At 42.0% G+C, this 17,567-nt stretch overlaps 1 protein-coding gene across 2 annotated transcripts in view; it reads right to left on the bottom strand.

Moving 5' to 3' along the window:
• Positions 1-129: 129 nt before the first annotated feature.
• The window catches only part of ESYT3 (extended synaptotagmin 3), a 32,502-nt gene continuing 15,064 nt past the window's right edge, over positions 130-17,567 (bottom strand). For both annotated transcript variants that reach the window (XM_066999828.1, XM_048079639.2), the window contains exons 7-23: positions 16,771-16,826; positions 14,581-14,701; positions 13,397-13,570; positions 12,749-12,831; positions 11,728-11,776; positions 11,001-11,090; positions 10,297-10,359; positions 10,129-10,197; positions 8,849-8,914; positions 8,007-8,093; positions 7,012-7,161; positions 6,027-6,469; positions 4,757-4,846; positions 4,046-4,177; positions 2,461-2,566; positions 1,824-1,873; positions 130-969 (exon numbers count right to left, since the gene is read on the bottom strand). In XM_066999828.1, coding sequence (XP_066855929.1) covers positions 933-969; positions 1,824-1,873; positions 2,461-2,566; positions 4,046-4,177; positions 4,757-4,846; positions 6,027-6,469; positions 7,012-7,161; positions 8,007-8,093; positions 8,849-8,914; positions 10,129-10,197; positions 10,297-10,359; positions 11,001-11,090; positions 11,728-11,776; positions 12,749-12,831; positions 13,397-13,570; positions 14,581-14,701; positions 16,771-16,826 — 1,866 coding nt within the window. In that variant the 3' untranslated portion in view covers positions 130-932. The remainder of the gene's footprint in view (positions 970-1,823; positions 1,874-2,460; positions 2,567-4,045; positions 4,178-4,756; positions 4,847-6,026; positions 6,470-7,011; positions 7,162-8,006; positions 8,094-8,848; positions 8,915-10,128; positions 10,198-10,296; positions 10,360-11,000; positions 11,091-11,727; positions 11,777-12,748; positions 12,832-13,396; positions 13,571-14,580; positions 14,702-16,770; positions 16,827-17,567) is intronic.

Below are 17,567 nucleotides of genomic sequence, written 5' to 3' on the forward strand. Positions count from 1 at the left end.
GAGACAGGCTGAACTCATGTGATCTAGGCTGAAAATATTTTAAACCTACTTCAGGTGGTGACTTATGTTTTTTTTTTGCCTAGCATGCAGTTGAAGTTACCATGTTCATATTCTACAGAAGGGCATAGTTCAACTTCCTTAAGCAAGACATTTCAAAGTTTATTGTAAACAAACAAATACATAAAGCTTCAAAAAATATTTTGGTATATTTTGCTCCAATATTAATAAAGCTTAGTTTTACAAAACTCTGCTGGTCCTCAGGCAGAATGCTTTACTATCAAGGCTTATGAGATGTTGAAATGTAAGAGAGATATAACAAAGAACAAAACGTGTTAAGGCATCACAAACTAAAACCTTAATGACATCTTGGTAAACTAATCTCCCTGCTTCTGGAAGCTCATAGCAGGTTGTGGCTGTGGTTTTGCATAAGATACTTTTCAGAAGTGGAATATCAATTTTTTAGTTTCTCAAAAACAACTTATTAGTCTTAAACAGTTTATTTGAATGGGTCAGATGAAGGATGCTGTTTAAAAAATTATTCTTTTAAAAGTATAATGCTTTCAGATATTGTTAAAACAACATGAATAGGCTCTTGTGGAAATGACGCTGTGAACAAAGTAATCACAGATAGCTGGCAATCTTCTCTAGGTATGCTTCCTTAAGAGCATATTCATATTTACCAGTTCTTTGGGGGAGATATACCAGAAACAGCAAATATAAATGATTTGTTATTTAGAGAGAAGTAATTTCCACTTTTTTTTTTTTTACATCACGAAGAACTAGTCTCTGAGTAGGATCATTAAATTTACATGTCCTAAGCAGCAGCTGGCTTCAAGTTTGCAGTGACTGTTTTAAAACACTTTAACTACAAAATAGATATATACAGTCAATATAAATTTTAAAAATTAGTAACTTATGTACATGAGAAGAAATCAATTTTTCTTGCGTCTACTTCTTGTCAGCTCATACCTGCAAAACATACAATAAGCAAGCAGTTTAAGGCTTTGACTTTTTAAGTGGCAATGCTTTATTGCTTGCACTTCACAGGCAGCGTGGTGAAGGAGGCTTCAGAGATGGCCTCAAACTTCAGCTCTTTACTGGGAACGCTGGATGAGTCAGTCTTCTCCTATTGCCATACGCTTCCGTGAGACGCACACGAGCTGGGCATGGGGAACTTGGTTTTCCTATGCTGCTGCCCACACCAGTGGCAAGCTACTAGACTACACACACCGCATTCCTTGGTCTCCTTCAGTGACGGATAAAGGAGGAAGTGCGACTGGTACTAACTAGAGACTTAGAAGGAAGAAGCACTGGTTCTCAGTCTTTGCCTCAGACCAATACTTAAGGTTGACGTCTGAACCACAATGACCATACAAGCAGAACTGTAAGTGGCTTATTAAAACAGTTTATATAAGTGCTTTGTAATTAACATTTTATCATACATATATATTGCTGATCAGAGTGTTAATTTAGTTAGGATCCTTATCCAAGTTATTTGTTGCAGGTTTACTTTAATAAACATAATTCTTATGTATCCCAGTGGCTTTTATGTAATTTAAAATATGCTGAAGACTGAGAATAATTGACATATAGGCCTCTTATTAAAACCATTTCACAGGGTAGGGATCACACTGCTAACCAGATTTACATAAACTTTAGATAAAACTATCAGATTAGTTCAAGTTAGTCCTGCATTTGCAGGTAAGCTACGATTGTTGCTCACCAAAACGCGCAGCCCTTCTACCACCACCCCAACACCACCACACCAACTCTGAGCAAAGCCATTAGCCAGGGTGTAAAGTGTGAAGTTGAAACAAACTTACCATTGTGCAAACCCTTTGATTAAGTCCTCCTGCGACAAGTCAATCCGCACCTTTAAAAAACATTTTTTTTAAAAATTTATATATATATATATTTAATACAAGTTGGTTAGCTAATCTAGCACTCCAAGTCAGTTCCACTTTAAAGGTCTAGGGCTGCAGCCCAGGCTCAAGGCAGACGAGCTTCCTGCATTCCTGAGACACAGGCATCAGCCAGCCTCATCTCTAAAGCTCAGTTTCTTAATAGCATTTTTTGAAATGTATCTATCACTGAAGACAGGATTCACGTTTACTGTTCACAGAAGCAAAGCTGTTCACAGAAAACTTCAGGTATTGTCAGCAACTTCTCTGTTTTAATCTCGTCTTTCTCAGCTTCATGTTTGAACTACTGGAGCTATTCCCCAGGCAGGCAGCAGGGGATCCCAGGAAACGCATTTTTATTTCAGGAGCACTCTCAAAGGAAGCAGGGTGGCAGATCAATCACATGAAACCACGTCAGCTTCCACAGGGATATGGCCTGATATCAGAGAAAAATTTGGCAGGAAGTTGTTTCCAGGTTGCTAGTTCTGCAGTTCAGGATTACAGGAATGTCTCAAACTCTTCAGCTCTTAAACAAGTCATGCCACTGGTTTAATCTTACCTTCCCCAGCTCCTTTTTTTCTTGTGAAATGAATGGCCTGCTGTTTTTCACTGCAACATCTAGTGTCCTTTTCTTGACATCTTCCAAAGATTCAAAAAATTCAAACCTAAAAGAAAAATTTGGAAAGAAATGTTTTAAGTCAAAACTTGAAATCCTGTAAGCATCAGTGGCCAAAATACAGCAATTCCAACAGAGAAGGACCGTAGCTTCAGACAATGACCTTTACAGGAAGCGAATCACACCCACAGTTTGAGAAGGCATTACAGCCCAATTGTAAGCCTTGAGAACGTTGTTGCCCAACCACAGCATATTTTAGCACAATTTTGGAGAGCTGACTACAATCCACATGCGAACACGGGTTACTCTCTTGGAACAGAAAAGGTAATTCTATAGTTAGTTTTATTAATATTGTAAACAAATATATATATATTTCTTCCAAGCCTTACAAAAGACTATGACACTCTGCTGGTCAGACTGTTCACCGTGCCAGCGGGATGAAGGAAAACGTGCATCCATAATGAAATGCCATTTCCAATCGGTTTTCCCCTTCATGGAAGATCAGCATATTTTCCATGCAACCTTTATTACTCAGAGGAAATAGCTGAGCCACCCCCCCCCAAGTTTACAAAGTAGGCTTATACCACATTAAGAGAAGACAAAGAAAGAAACCTGTGGCAATTAAATTCTTAATGGCGCTGACTCACGGCTCTGGCACACACCAGCAAATGTCAGGTCAATTTTGTCCATGCGAAATCGTTTAGGTTCTGCCCACCCGAATAGTTTTTCCTTAAGTCAGAGTCGTAAAACAGGTAATGTGTTTTGGAGCTAAGTCTTGCTCAACCTATTATAGGTAATTGAGGATGTGCAGGACATGCCAACGGGGGATGAGAAGGATGCTGCTCCCAACAGCTGCGCTGGCACTAAGTGGAGTACCTGCCAGGGGAGCTCACCAGGATAGGCTGAAGCAAACCCCACAGCTGGAGTGACTAGTGTTTGGAGTGCTAATAGGAAACATTTTAAAGTTTTTTTCTCCATTTCTGACCTACAGACACGCACAGAAAGGACCTAACAATGAAACAAAAAGTTAATTATCCAGGCTCACCCAATATTCGTGTATTTTCACCAATTATTTGTACCTTTATCTAAATACTGGACTAACACCGCTTCTCAGACCAGCTCTACTGTGACTGGCTTTGTACAGCACACATTCCTTTACCAGGGCAGAGCTGTGGATGTGGCAACTGGCAAAGAGGTGGCAACGTTTTAACTTGCTTCCACCAGCACTCACACTGTCTCTGCAGTGACAGGGCATGGTTAGGGGAATGTCTGCGAGGAAAGAAGCAAGAGCAGCCTGCACCTGCTAGGATCAGGGAAGGGGGTGGGAGGATGGGACGATACTGTATGTGGAGTAAAGCCAGCCCCAAGGAATTGCAAATCACAGTTAAAGTGCCATTTTTTCAGAAGACCCGCAAATATTCATGGGACAGTTGTTCAGGTGCACCAGGTGCATACCTTATGTGAGCCCTTCCTTTTTATACAGAGATAGTAACTATGTCAGCTGCAATCATGATTAACATTTTCTTACTTTTCATCATATTGGGGGTTCAGAGTTTTTTTCTTAACGGAAGTCTTCTTCCTGCTCGTCCATCTTCTATCTGGAAGCAGGTATATTCGGACATAAGGATCTACCCCACGATTGGAATTGGGTACTAAGTTTCTGTTAAAAGAAATACAGTGTTCACAAGCAAGACACCTTCTCCCCAGGTATATTTTAATTCCTTGTCTCTCTTAAAATCGGAGCCACCCTTCCTGGATTCATGGGCCAACAGCATTTATCTTTGGAGTTGAAACAAAGAGATTAAAGCCTTAAGGATGTGAAGCTCAAAAAAAAATTCACTACTGAATGTGTGGCCACTTACGGGGTTCCTAAATTAACACTTGCAAATTCAGTCACAGACATCAATCCTTGTCACAACGCCTCCTTCAGACATCCCAGGACATGTGTCAGTTGTCAGTGGTGTTCAGAGGAAGTTTTGGATGAAAGTTACAGCATCCCTGCTGCAGCAAGCACAGGAGGCTGGCCACTGTCACAGACCCGCTGCTGACACTGATCAGAGCTGGTGGCTTCCACCTGCCTGGGCTTAGGGAGTCTGTGCAGATTGAGGTCAGCCTACAGCCAGGCATCTCGGCTGGGCAGCTTATGCTCTGCACGGTTCTGCTCCAGCTTTACTGAACGCCTGATGCAAGCTCTGGGAGCCCTTCCCTTTACAGAGAGGCGAGCAATTGTCAGCATTACCTGCAGCCATTCACCAGCACGACGAGACTCTGCCGTATTGAAGCATAACGCACCGTGAGCTGAATCTCTCCCAGAGGCATTTCAGTCCCGCTGTAAGACAGTTGCACAGGAAAAGCTTTTAAACACAGCTATTTAACAGACCAGATGCACAGACCTAGCAGCACGAAACAGTACATGAGCTCCAGAAGCTGCTGATGCGTTTTTCACTAGAAGCAACTTTCAGGGCACTGTTCCTCTTCCTGGCATCTTATGGTTTACTTTCTAGAAAGCAGCTGGACCCCAGAAACAACACTTGTTAGTGCCAGCACTGCCCAGCCTGACTTCTGTACAGGTACCTGCCCCAAGACCCAAAGCATACATAGCCAAAAAAACACCTAATTGGCCTGTTGTAGATGGAGCAATAAAGTACAGACCAGCATGTGTTTTGTACGTTCTTTGTACACAACTCCTTCAAGGATGCTTGTATATGTAAAATGGGACCCTTTTTATATCTCAATCTGCGTTTTACCAAAGTGGTTTCAAATCCAAGACATCGTTTTAAAATGTTCTAACAATGTCTTATTCTCTAGCTCTGAACAGGACCTCACTTACATGCCAGTATACAAGTATTAAATTGAACAGCTGTACCTGGGTTTGATGTTTAAGCTGATAACTCTGATGCTCTCTTAATTGAGACAGACCTTCCTTGCTGCTTCTATTCATTAATTCTACTAGCTCCAGTCTGTGCCCTTGGAGGGACAGACCCAGCCCTCCACCCCCCCTTTGCAGAGCAGAATACCCACAGCCTGATACTTAACACTACAGGAAGGGCGCACACAAGCAAATTTTTCTAGGATAAGTTTGTTCACAGCATCATGAGAGTCTCAAAACTTTAGGCATCCAAAACTTGAAGCAGCCAGATACGCTTATCACAAGTTTGTGTTTGTACAGCAGTGGGACAACGCAGACTCCCAATCTCCTGTTGAAAGGCACCTTCGGTATTAAACTCATGAGTGTTATGGGACCTAGGATATTCTGTATGAGAGCCACTTAAACAATACAAGACCAACACATGCAGCACCCCTTAGGACAGCCAGAGAAGGACACACATTCACGTTACATTCGATCAGACATCACCCCTGTAATTGTTTGCGGTTGACTTAGGCCAGTTCTTTGTAAAGTGATTTGAGACTCAAGACTCCAAATGACTCGAACTCAACTTATGCAACAGCAACCTATAAAAACAAAACCTTCTCAAGAGGAGAACAGTTCAGCTGGGAGAACCACCTACTTATGAAGGTCCAGATTGCTGCTACTTAGTTCAAAGCAAGAAGAAGGCAGAGAACCCAGGGAAGTAACGCTGGGTGCAAGCCTCAGTTCCTCCACAATCGGCAGCGTAGGCACTACCACTGCTCTGGTATGCAGTGCTGACGACAGGTGATGCTCAGGCTTTTGCTCGCTCTCCGTCTCATTAAGGCCAGCAATAGTTTCACTTGCTACAGGCACTGCTGAACTGTCATTTGTGTCCAGGTCTTCACTGCTGTCCTTTTTTGGCAGGGATTCAAGCACGGCAGCGTCTTTGCTCACAGGAGGTACTTTTGAGACTTCTGGTTTTGGTGGCGAGACAAACTTCTGCTGGTTTCCACCCTTCTCCGTGACACGCACAGGACCTTGCTTCGAGGCATTGCCACCAGCCTTGACGCTCTGTGGATCGGGTTCCTCAACATTCAAGGCCTAAAAACCATGAGGGAGAGAAATGAGCACTGCTCCCAAAACACTGGCGTTCACACCAGCATTACCACCTAGGATGAAATTTCACCACAACGCTACTGGTCTTAAAAAGCAGGAAATGCCATTAGAGATGAAGGAGGCCTACGGGACTAGCTATGACACTGTGTTTCCTTTTCCTCCTGTGTACATATTTAAGCGTCTGAACACTGATCCAGAACACCGTGAGAAAACAATTCCCAAGCATTAGTGTTTCTCACAACCTTGCTGGTTTGATTTCCCAGCTTAGATTTTCTCAGCCCCACTCTTTAACATCATGAAAAGGCTTTTGGCAATGCCACTGCACTAAGTTTTAGGAAGCCTCAGGGGAGAGCTCTCAGCTCCAACGTGCACTTTTAACTGCAGTTAAGGACTTTGTCACACTTCTGCCTTCTACTCATCTGTGAAGCAAGGCTGCATTTCTCCTCTCCCACGTTTTCTCTTTTGCCTGGTTAGAATTGGAAACTTCCACTGGGGAAGTCAGGTGAATATGGCAAAGAACAACTTACCCGCAACACAAGTTTCATCTTAATGAAGCTGTCTGAGCTGGAATGATCCAGCTGAAATCTCTGATCCAGAGTCATGTTTGGGTCCTTAAGTAAGTGGGAGAGACATACCACTGAAGTTCCCAGGGCACTATCCCGATCCTTGTCTTTTATCTAGGAAAAATATGTTGTTTTTATTAGAAGACAAGCTGGAAAGCTGGGAACAGCAAAGAAGGTATTTCAGACAGACCAAAATAAGCTAATTTACTTCAGGACATATTATGAAGAGTAGTTACTTCTGAATAGGTGACGCCAATATTTCAGAAGTATAACAAATTACTATGTTTGAAGTAAAAATCCCATCTCTAACTACACAGAGAAGAAACTGCCCTAGCAGAAAATATAGGCCCTAGAATTTACTTGAATTTCCTTACTTGCCCTGCAGAAAATGTCCTAGGCAGCTAGAACGACAACTGATCTACACCCTCACAATTTTTAAACTTTTTTTTATAGTAATAGTTTAGCCTTTCTAGCCTCAATATGCCTTCTAAGTTTGCACTTCTTAATATGCACTTCTGCAGCCCAGAGAACAGCCGCAGAACTGGCTGTGACTTTAATGTAAGGCAGTGAGATACAGGACTTCATAAGGAGCCTAAATACCAAGGTGAAGAGATACACTCTGGCTGAGGATTATGAGCACTCTGATTTCCGACAGCAAAATATTCACAGCCTTCCTGCATGCAGATCTGTCTAAAACCTCCTTTGCAATTTTCAGCCACAAATGTCCCATGTTTTGCACCAAGATATTACATGTGATATGATCCTAGAACAAAGGTGGATAACAGCATCACCTAACAGAGAGCTGCCTGTGCAAAAACAGGTGCTCCTTCCACTTCTTAAGTCAGAGGACCCCTGTACATGCAGACGGATACAACCTGCACTGAGATCACATCCACTATGAAGGAGGTGTCTCCCTGTGAATGTACACTGGCTTTCCAAAGGAAAGGCTTTTCTCTTACCTCAACATGCAGTGACTGGGAATCAGCACTGTGGACAAAGAAGGTGAAAGCCTGGCCCCACGTGGGATCTTTGCTGAAATTGCAGGTCTGCAACAAGAAGATTGTGGCATTTGTATTAGCTTATTCTTTAAGCAGCAAAGAATACTGTGACACAGGGGGGGAATACTGTAACCAGAGAGGGTCACAGTGACCTTCCTGTCCCCAAGCTGTAAAAAGAGAGTGAAATTTCCAGGTCAGAAGTGCGCACAAGCAAAGTCTCTGGCAAAACCAGGACAAGCTCTGTGAGGTGTGGAAACGCTGACGAACGAGTCAGGCGAGCTGCAGTTCCCAACCGGTGTTGCCTGGACCAGCAGCCTGCCCCACCTGCAGCAAGGCACTGCTCCCTTCCTCCCACCTCTCCGCCCAGAGAGTCAGCTTCCAGCCCGCAGACACCCAGAGCCAGCTCCCAAAACTGCAGCAAGCTGGCAGGGAAGGGTAAGAAAGCTAGAGGGGCAGTTTGAGGGGTGTAGAGCTTGTGGGAAGAGTGGGAGGGGACAGCTTCAGTGCCATCCACTTAAAGGATGAAAGAGCACACAAACCACCCAGGGGGCTCCTCCTGAGGCTGCTTCATAAAACAGTTCCTTCTGCCAGGTGACAGGTACTGGCAGCAAGGGAAAAGGAAAGCTGAAGTCTGTGCTTCCCCACGCTGGTTGGTCCCCGCCTCCTGGCCTCTGCAGTCAGCACCATAACCTCAGCTGTTCACACAGCTAGAGTGGTCCTGTCCCCTTCTAGGGGCTACTTGGAGGTGGTCACCCACAAAACAGGTGGTATTTAAAGCAAGCAGAAGAGTCAAACAACCTCACCTTGCTTTTATGAGTCTTGCTTCCTACTGTGAGCAGGACAAAGGAGGAAGGTTCTCTTTCTGTCTTCTGTCATATAATACAAGGAAAAAAAAAACGATTAACAGTTTTCAAGAAGCAAAATCAAACCATTACTCTTACTTGAAATATGTTGCTGGAAAGCTGGCAATAGTTTTCAGATGAGAGACACCTGAAGAGTGCAGCATGCAGGACAGACTCCAGCTGTAACACAACACAGTCTTACCCTCTAGCATCAAGAGTTCACACTTAAGCTAAAGCTCTACATGTTTAGGTCTCAATAAGTAAATATTTGTCAGAAGCTGTGAGGAAACAGATAGCAAAAAGTGTTGAATACACCATGGGGGAGTTTTTGTCATTCCCTGGTGAAACAGGACTCTCAGAATTGGTTTCCTAGGCTCAGAACATGCCGTAAAGCAGCTACAAGTGAGCCTTTGGTACCAAGTAACAACTCCTTTTCAGAAGTAGTAATACTGAACCCCTCGTACTGTGCCCCTTTGCACTAACGTTACAGATGTTAACACTGAGGAGTTGGTCTTGGGAAAACAAGAAAAGTGCGTACAATGGAGTCCAGAATTAAGGATTATTGAATGTCATGTGTGTGGTGTACCAGTGCTGGTAACTCATCTAAATTGTAAAGATCATATTTAGGAGGAGAGCTACTCATTGAAGACAGGCAAGCTTTACCCACTGCTCAGAGCCGTGACTGTGCGTAGCCTGTTCAAGAGAACAGGGTGAAAGACATTCTTTCCTACATCCACAATTTGCATCACGGCAGTAAAATCCAGTATTTGAGGTGTAACACGTAACCATAAGCAAAGGGAGAGGAAGCATGAATGACAGCGTTGTTTCTGAATTAAAAATCGGGGGAAAGAATCTGGCGGTCAGGTCCCCAACGGACAGGAAGGGTACCACGAACAGGCACAGCCCTCCGCTCCCAGTGGGATAAGCTCCAGCTGGAAGAGCCCTGCAGCAGCAGGAAGGACAGCGTGACTTGCTCTGACGTTTGGAGCCTCTTACTCCCCAAAGCATAAAATAACGGCGACCCCCCCACACAATCAAATATTTCTGTGCTGCATCCCTCCTTGGACCTCCTAGGCTTGCACTGGGGGCGGGGGCTTTCAATCACTGTCTTGAACCAGCGGTCACAGATTTTGACAGTGGAGAAATTACTTCTTTTTAACAACAGCTACTTTCAGTTGCTATGATACAGCATAAACCAGAAGGTGTTTTTACAAGCATGGGGGAAGAATACGAAATTTTACCTTGAGGTACTTGTTATTTTTGATCTTCTTTGCTCCACATTCACCATTCGAATACTCAAAGTGGTTTTTCTGAATTAGTAAAAGAGAGTTTAAAAACCATTAATTGGTGGGCTTTAGAAAAAAAAAAGGGTTAGGAGTGAAGGCTGTCTGCGTGTTGTTCGTACTTACTGGAAGGTTGAAAGCACTGTCCAAGTAGACTATCAGAATTGCTGTAGACAGACCCTTCTTATCCTGTGAAGGCCAGGAAAACAAAACAAAACAAAAACAAGGTAGGCATGATCACTCATCAAGGACAACATACAGCACACAAGACAAATTCAGAGTTTCCCTAAGCTAAGCAGCTCTTCACCTTTCTCCTTAAACTTGCAATTTAGAGGAACCAATACCCTACAGCATGATGGTTTCAAGCAGACCAGTAAGAAAAGGCATAAGTCTCTGCCATTTGCTCGCTTTAATGCCCTTCAACCTATTTAGTGCAGAACTGGTCGGATTCCCTGGTGCTGGCTATTTGTCTATGACTAGTACAGGTATACAGACACTGGAGGTCCTGCACATATCACAGATGAAGAGGAAAGAGAAAAACGATCAAAGAAAGGAACAATGAGAGGCCACTTTGCAGTTGGCCGAACAAAGTTTTGTTGATTTAAGTAAAATGATCTGCCAGATTTTAGTGGCTCCTGTATTACCAAGGCATGTGGGGCAAGCAAACACCCTTCCTCTCCAGGAGAAACAGGAAAAAAAAAATACATCAAAACTTTGTCAGACAAAAATAAACTCCCATGAGTCTGCCGGGGATCCTAATTTTACATGCTCCTTTACTGATCACTGGACAGGGATCAAAGTATCTGAATCCTTTAAGCAAATATACTCACCTCATGTAGCTTTTCTTGGTCATTTACTAGTGAAAGCCACTCCAGCTTTAAATGCAAGTGCCCACTCGTTGTCTTACTCAAGGGAAACCACTAAATGGAGACAACAAAGCGTAACTTAAGAACTGTGAGGCAGAATAATTTGTACATGTTGCAGACTCTGGGACTTAAGTGCAGTAGACAATACAAATTGTACTTTGAGCTTCTTAACTTGAATTTTTGAGACTTAGATTGTAGCATGGCCATCTACTTGGGAACACAAGCCAGAAACACTGAAACTAAGATATCCACACACATTTAGTGCACATGGGTATCTGCAACCAGCAGCAGCATCAGACAGGCACTCTGGCATTGTTTGCAGTGTTGGGTTGCAGGATGAACCACAATACAATCTGATTATTTCTTCCCTCAGCAATCAGACTGCTTCACAAACTTTATTTGTAGCCTTGAAGAAATATTTGGTACACACAGGATACGTGATATCAACCCACTGCTGGCTCAGCATAACCTCAGGGCTATCTGAGGTTGCCAGCCCGATTGTAAAAATTATTGTGATGGCTACTTCAAGTTTTCTGAGCAAAGAGAACTTCACCAAAAAAAAAATACCACAGTGAAAGTGTGCAAGGAAGCTTCACGCACACAGAAACAACGTAGTAGCATATGGAGAACATGAATGAGTACATATAAGCATGCACCACAACCACTTTTAAAAATAAGCTGCGATCTTTACCTCATCAACAGTTCTGTCATTCATTATATCCACAAGGCTTATAAGCAAGCTGGAAGACACAAAGCAAACATTTCAGCATATGTTTACACATATGGTGTGTTGCTGATTAGTGGACAAAGGGGAAAGGAAAAAAAAAAAACAAAACAGAAACCATGGCTACCAAGAAAAATAGCCCACATGATGTTCCAAACAGCAACTTCTAGATATTACCTGTGTGCATGTGTGGTGGAACAGATACTTCTACACACAGTACCTTCTCCCTCTTGAAATGCTATCAAAACTAAAACATATTCTAAACAAATCTTAAGTAGTGTAGTAACCGCCACCTCTAATGGTGGTTAAGATTCCCTGCAGGAGTCAGGGCCCACTCTAACTTTTTCAAAGCTAGTTGCACTAGGAACTAATAACTTGATGACAACATTTGGACGCAGGGAATAGCTTCCTTCAACTTCAAACTTCCTGTATAAACAATCTGGGTGTTCCGTTTCAGAGATCACTGGATCTGAGCAAGGACTGGATTGTTTTGTTTCTTTCTTTGGTTTTTTATTTATTTTAAATTAAACAAATATGAAGATAACTGGTCCTAAGAAGCAAGATCTGACATGCTCTGTCCGGACGTGATCATGACCATCTCTACCCCTAAGTGCTATTATCGAGAACATCAGTGATGTTGTCCCACTTGAGAAATCCTCAACTTATGAATAAGTGCCCCTTTCTTATCTGTCATCTGATATGAAGAGTGCTGTTTTCTGGCCACCAGTCATTTCAGATCCTTTGCAATTTCTGTATGAAAAATGGATGTCGTATATCACTATAAGGATATTTCTCCATTACAAAACAGCAACAAGACCTTATTAGAAGAATGAGAAAACATTCCAGTTAGACTGCACTTGATTAGGACTGAAAATACAGAAGAGAAAAGATCTAACGTCCAGACCTGTTTTCTCAAATCTATTGAGCAGACTTTTCAGAACACTAGATCCTTTTGAAGAGCAATAAAAAGAAAGTCTCATTGATTTACCTCCCCATGAAGTCATCTTTATCTGGATCTTCATCATATAATTCAACTTCTAAGTCCTGACCAGGCAATTCATGAACAACAAACTGGAGGAGAAAGATGTATTGATTAAAAATAAAAAGCACTCACACGGGTTCACTACTCAGGCTGTGGATAAGAACATGACACTTTACAGCTGCATAACACATTAAGGACATTCCCTGCTGTTTTGTGCCTCATCTTGTAACAAATACAACTGATTATAGATGAAAATATTTTAAAGCCAGTTTGCTCGGTTTCGAATTAAAAGTTAAACCTGTCAAACTGATATCCCTAATAAGTATTGTTCACAAAAAGAGCTAAAGACATCCTATACACAGAGAATACCAATGCTAGAGCAGAATACAGTCGCACAGACTGCTGCACTGATTGATATTTAAAGCAATGCTTTGCACGTCCTCCAAAAACCCACATATGTAAATCAGATCAACCCGAATGCCATTTCAGGTTTGCAATTTAGATTTGATTTGTTTAAGAGACAGAAATGCCTCATCAATCAAGGAACCAGGAATTTCACTTGCTCCAGTGCAGTCAGCTAAGAGAAGGTCCTCCAAACACAAGGATGTAAACAGCTGTGCATCCTATAGATGGAAAGATCAAAAGATTCAGTACCTCAAATGTCTCATTCCAAACGGGATTAAGATCTCGGGAAACTGTCTTGCTTCGATACTGCACCACGCCAACTCGAAGAAGAGCATATGGGTCAGATTTCCCCCTGATTGCACCAAGAAAATTGTCTTTCTGGACGAGGTTTTCAGCTTCTAGCAGATGAACCCTTATTACTCCCTGGATAATAAAAAAAAGCAAGATGAAATTGGTTGTGAAAATGTGATCTTTGGATAATTATAATATGCTACCTCCTAAAACTAGTTATTTCAGGCAATAAGGGTAGTCAGCATGACAGGTTTGCAAAGAAATATATTTTGAGGCATTTCAAATGACAGCTGTGAAAAAACAATCACTCTTCTCATCATTTACCTAGAAAAAACCCTAAACAGATACACAATCCAATGTAGATAGTTGGGTAGGAAATAGTCTTCAACTTATTTTAAAATCAGAAACATACATATACACACAGGATCGTACACTGCAGTTAAATTGAGTGTAGAGTCAAGATCAATTCATACTGACTGAAGGAGGAGCCAAGTATTCATTGGCAGATTATTTTATTGCAGAGAGGCCATTCAACTTCAATTTGGTGATGAAAGCTTTCAGTAGGAAGCAGCCTTTCGTCATTCATTTATCATTACTCTCATTCATGAATATATTAGGCATTTGACAGGAGGAGACCAGAGATCTGGATGCATCAAACATTTAGGAGGTTGGGCCTTGTTTGGGTTTGTTTGTCATTCAGAACTTTTTTTTTTCTTTAATGAAGAGATGTCATACTCTGAGCTTCCCATTTACACCCTTTCACTGCATTAGTAAAGACATTAAGTAGCCTGACACTTAGTGCTCATGTATTTACTTTCTCTAATTGAAGACCTGTGGTATTCTCAAATGAGACTAATGGCTTAAATTGGTAAACATCTGTGTCTAAACGGACTTCTTATGCCATATACGGGGAGGTAAGTGCCCCCCCTGCGTCCCCCAGAATCAAGAACTACCCAATATTTGCTTTTGTATTCCTGAAATATTGCCTACAGAAAGCCTACAATCCAGGCTGACACAGCTGATGAGAAATGGATGTGCACGAACCCAACACACTAAGTTTGCATGCATCTGCGTTGCAGCAAATGCACACTCAGTAGATCAACATCCTCCCTGAAAAAAAAAAAAAACCAAAAAACCCTCACGCGTGGGATAGGGAACCTCAGTTGGGCAATGTTCATGTTCTTCTTCAGAGGCACTGTGATCCTGTTTGGTAGAACCAGCCGTGAAGCAATGTAATCTTGAATCAGCGAGTCTGACATTACACTGCAGGTGAGAAAAAAAACAAACAACCTAAATCTCTACAATGAAATCACCATTTCAGTTAGAATGAAAGAACAAGGCACAGCACAAGAAACAGGAGGCACTGCAAAATGAGCAACACAGACCACCTTCCCCCAAAGAGCGGGGGAAGAAACTCGGGCTTGTGACATTCAGCTTAGACCAAAAGGACAGGAGACGGTAGTTTAACACCAGAACTGATAACCAAGGATCGATGTACATCACTGGGGAAAGCTCCGCCATCTCCTAACAATAATTCCAGTCCGATTGAGCTGCTGCAGAGCAGAAGATGAGCACGGACTTTCCAGTCCAATCTAACACTGACTCATTTTTAGCTTTCCAGTTTTAAATCTTTTATTTGGAATTGCCATGTTTGTTTGGCAGGGAAAACTAATTTGATCTGTTTTTCCTGTGCAAGAAGTGTATGGCTATCACAGACCTCCAATATTCTCTGGGTGATTAACGAGAGGATTTCAACGTGCTACTGCAACTCAGAATGAGCAGCAGACAATAGTAAGGGAGAGACCTGAGCACACCAAACACCAGAAATTTTTTCATCCTCTTGGTAAATCTAGTGCTTATAAGGCATTTCTCAGGGAAAGGCCATGCAATGAAATTGTCACAGTTCGTGGATGAAGACCGATTCACAAAGAATAATTTTTGTAAATCTCCTACTCCCATTGTCAAACCAGGAGTCTGAAAACCCTTGTTCAAACTATTGGCTTTCCTGACAAATTTCTCTGCAGGAATGTCACAAACTGTCCCTTCTCTTCAGTCTTACGGTATACTCAGCTACACGCAGCTTGCACATGAGGACAGATATCTGCATCTAGTATCTTCACTCTCTTAAGTAGGCGAATAAAGAAAAGGAGAGCTCTTACTCAACCTGTATTTCAGCCTGTTCACAGCACACATGATTTGCTCATGGCTTTCATGTGCTGTGTTGATGAACAAGCAAAGGTTTCTATGTTCAAATCCCCGTGAGAGAACCAGAGAGTGAACATTTAGGACACCAAATTTGCACTTAATTATATGAGAGGTTGTAGGCTGGAACACCTACATACCTTCTCCCTGCAAGGATTAAGGAATGCTGCATCAGAAAAGAACAGATTAATTTGTCTGATAAAAGCTGGAGCTCTCAGGGCAAACGTCAGGTCTCAAATTAAGTAAAAAACAAAACCAAAAAAAAGAAAGCTTCCTCTCACTTGACATCAAAGGTCTTCAGAGGCCCTTTACTGCATAAACTGACACCTAAAGTAGCCAGCCATTTCCTATGTATCTGCAAAGCATGAGCTGCAGTGGAAGGGAGGGGAGCAGTGGTGTCTGAGTTCATTTTAAAGGGAGAAAGGCAATGGCTGAGTAACCAATGTGTATTTTGTTCTCGTGTGACAGAATTTTCCCATTACACTGAGAAAAAAATGAAAATGTCCATCTCCAGCCTGGAGGAGCAGATTGAAACTTACAGCAGTGAAAAGCAATGAGATTTTCATCCTGCAAGTTTTATGTACAAGATCAACCCAAGAGGCACTGGGGAGCAGCTAGGTTTTCTGAAGAACCTAATGGATGAACAGATTACACAGAACTAGAAGAATATTTCTCCTTTTGAATATGTTGCAGTTTTCTTTATCACGGATTGGATTTCAGTTCATCACAGGACTGCAACCCTGTGATACTTAACCTTTCTTTTCACTTTAAGGTATGTAAACATAAGCACAGACTGCCTAGATCTGCTCAACTATCTTTATAAGTAACTGGCACATGAGAAACAGAAGGGCTTGTTTTTCAGTTTATAGTAAATCCCCAAAACTACAGTGGTCTAATTCCACCCTAAATCCCAAGTGCAGTGAAGTGAAGAAGGAATTTTGACATAATGTATGAGCACCCTACTCAAGTGTTTGCAAACCCCACAGCCAGATGTAATGGCACGAGTATCAGCGTAACTCCTTCTACACATCACTCTTGAGAATAACTTTGATGATTACTGGAGAAAGCCTTCCCAGTTCCCAAAGGTTTTTTTTTAAAAAGGAATAAAGTGAAACAAAACAGACACTTACTTAATTCCTGGGACATCCAGGAGGTTGCTCATGCCTGCCCAGTTGATTTCCAAATGCTACAACAAGGACAGGGAGAGAAATGATACAGGACCATTAAAATTTATCTCAGGACAAATGTTGAATTTAAAGGGGAAGCAAATGCTTCTGAAACAAAGTTGGCTGTTTAAAGAAAGCCAAACCTGCACCAGCAAATGATTGTATTTATACTTTAAAATCAACAGCTGATAGCAATTCCCTTATCTATTTTACCTGTCATACCTGAAATTAAGGTATCACTGGGACTTATCCTGCAAGCACAGGAAGACACAGCACTCAGCCCCTAGCAATGCCCATTGGCAGATGCCCCAGGGTCATGCACAGTAAATCCGGCAGCTCTACCTAGACTGTGAAGTTGTTTCCTCACCTTTCACTTAGGGGTTGGCCTGTGCCCTGAGGCAGGGAAATTTACAAACACCACTGGAATCTGTATTTCTGTTCACATAATAAACAAAGGAGGTTTTCATCTGTTTACATAATGCTGCTACATATAAACTCAAAACTACCTCATTCAATATCAAAAGTGTATGACAGCCAGGACCTCAAGCAGAGTATAACCCAGAATCAAGCAGAGTTGTGTGCTATAACTGTTTTTTTGTTTTGTTTTGTTTTAAAGAAGGCTAGAAGTTTTATCATATTTTATTCAACCACAATTCAACTACAAAGCACTTGTGACCTTAAATAGGCAAGCTTTCAAAGCATGGCCATGACTGAACGGTTCCCAAGATGGCTTCATTTAAAATCCATGACTGGGAAGACTT

This window comes from Anser cygnoides, chromosome 6, assembly GCF_040182565.1.
Source record: "Anser cygnoides isolate HZ-2024a breed goose chromosome 6, Taihu_goose_T2T_genome, whole genome shotgun sequence".
Classification (NCBI taxonomy): Eukaryota; Metazoa; Chordata; class Aves; order Anseriformes; family Anatidae; genus Anser; species Anser cygnoides.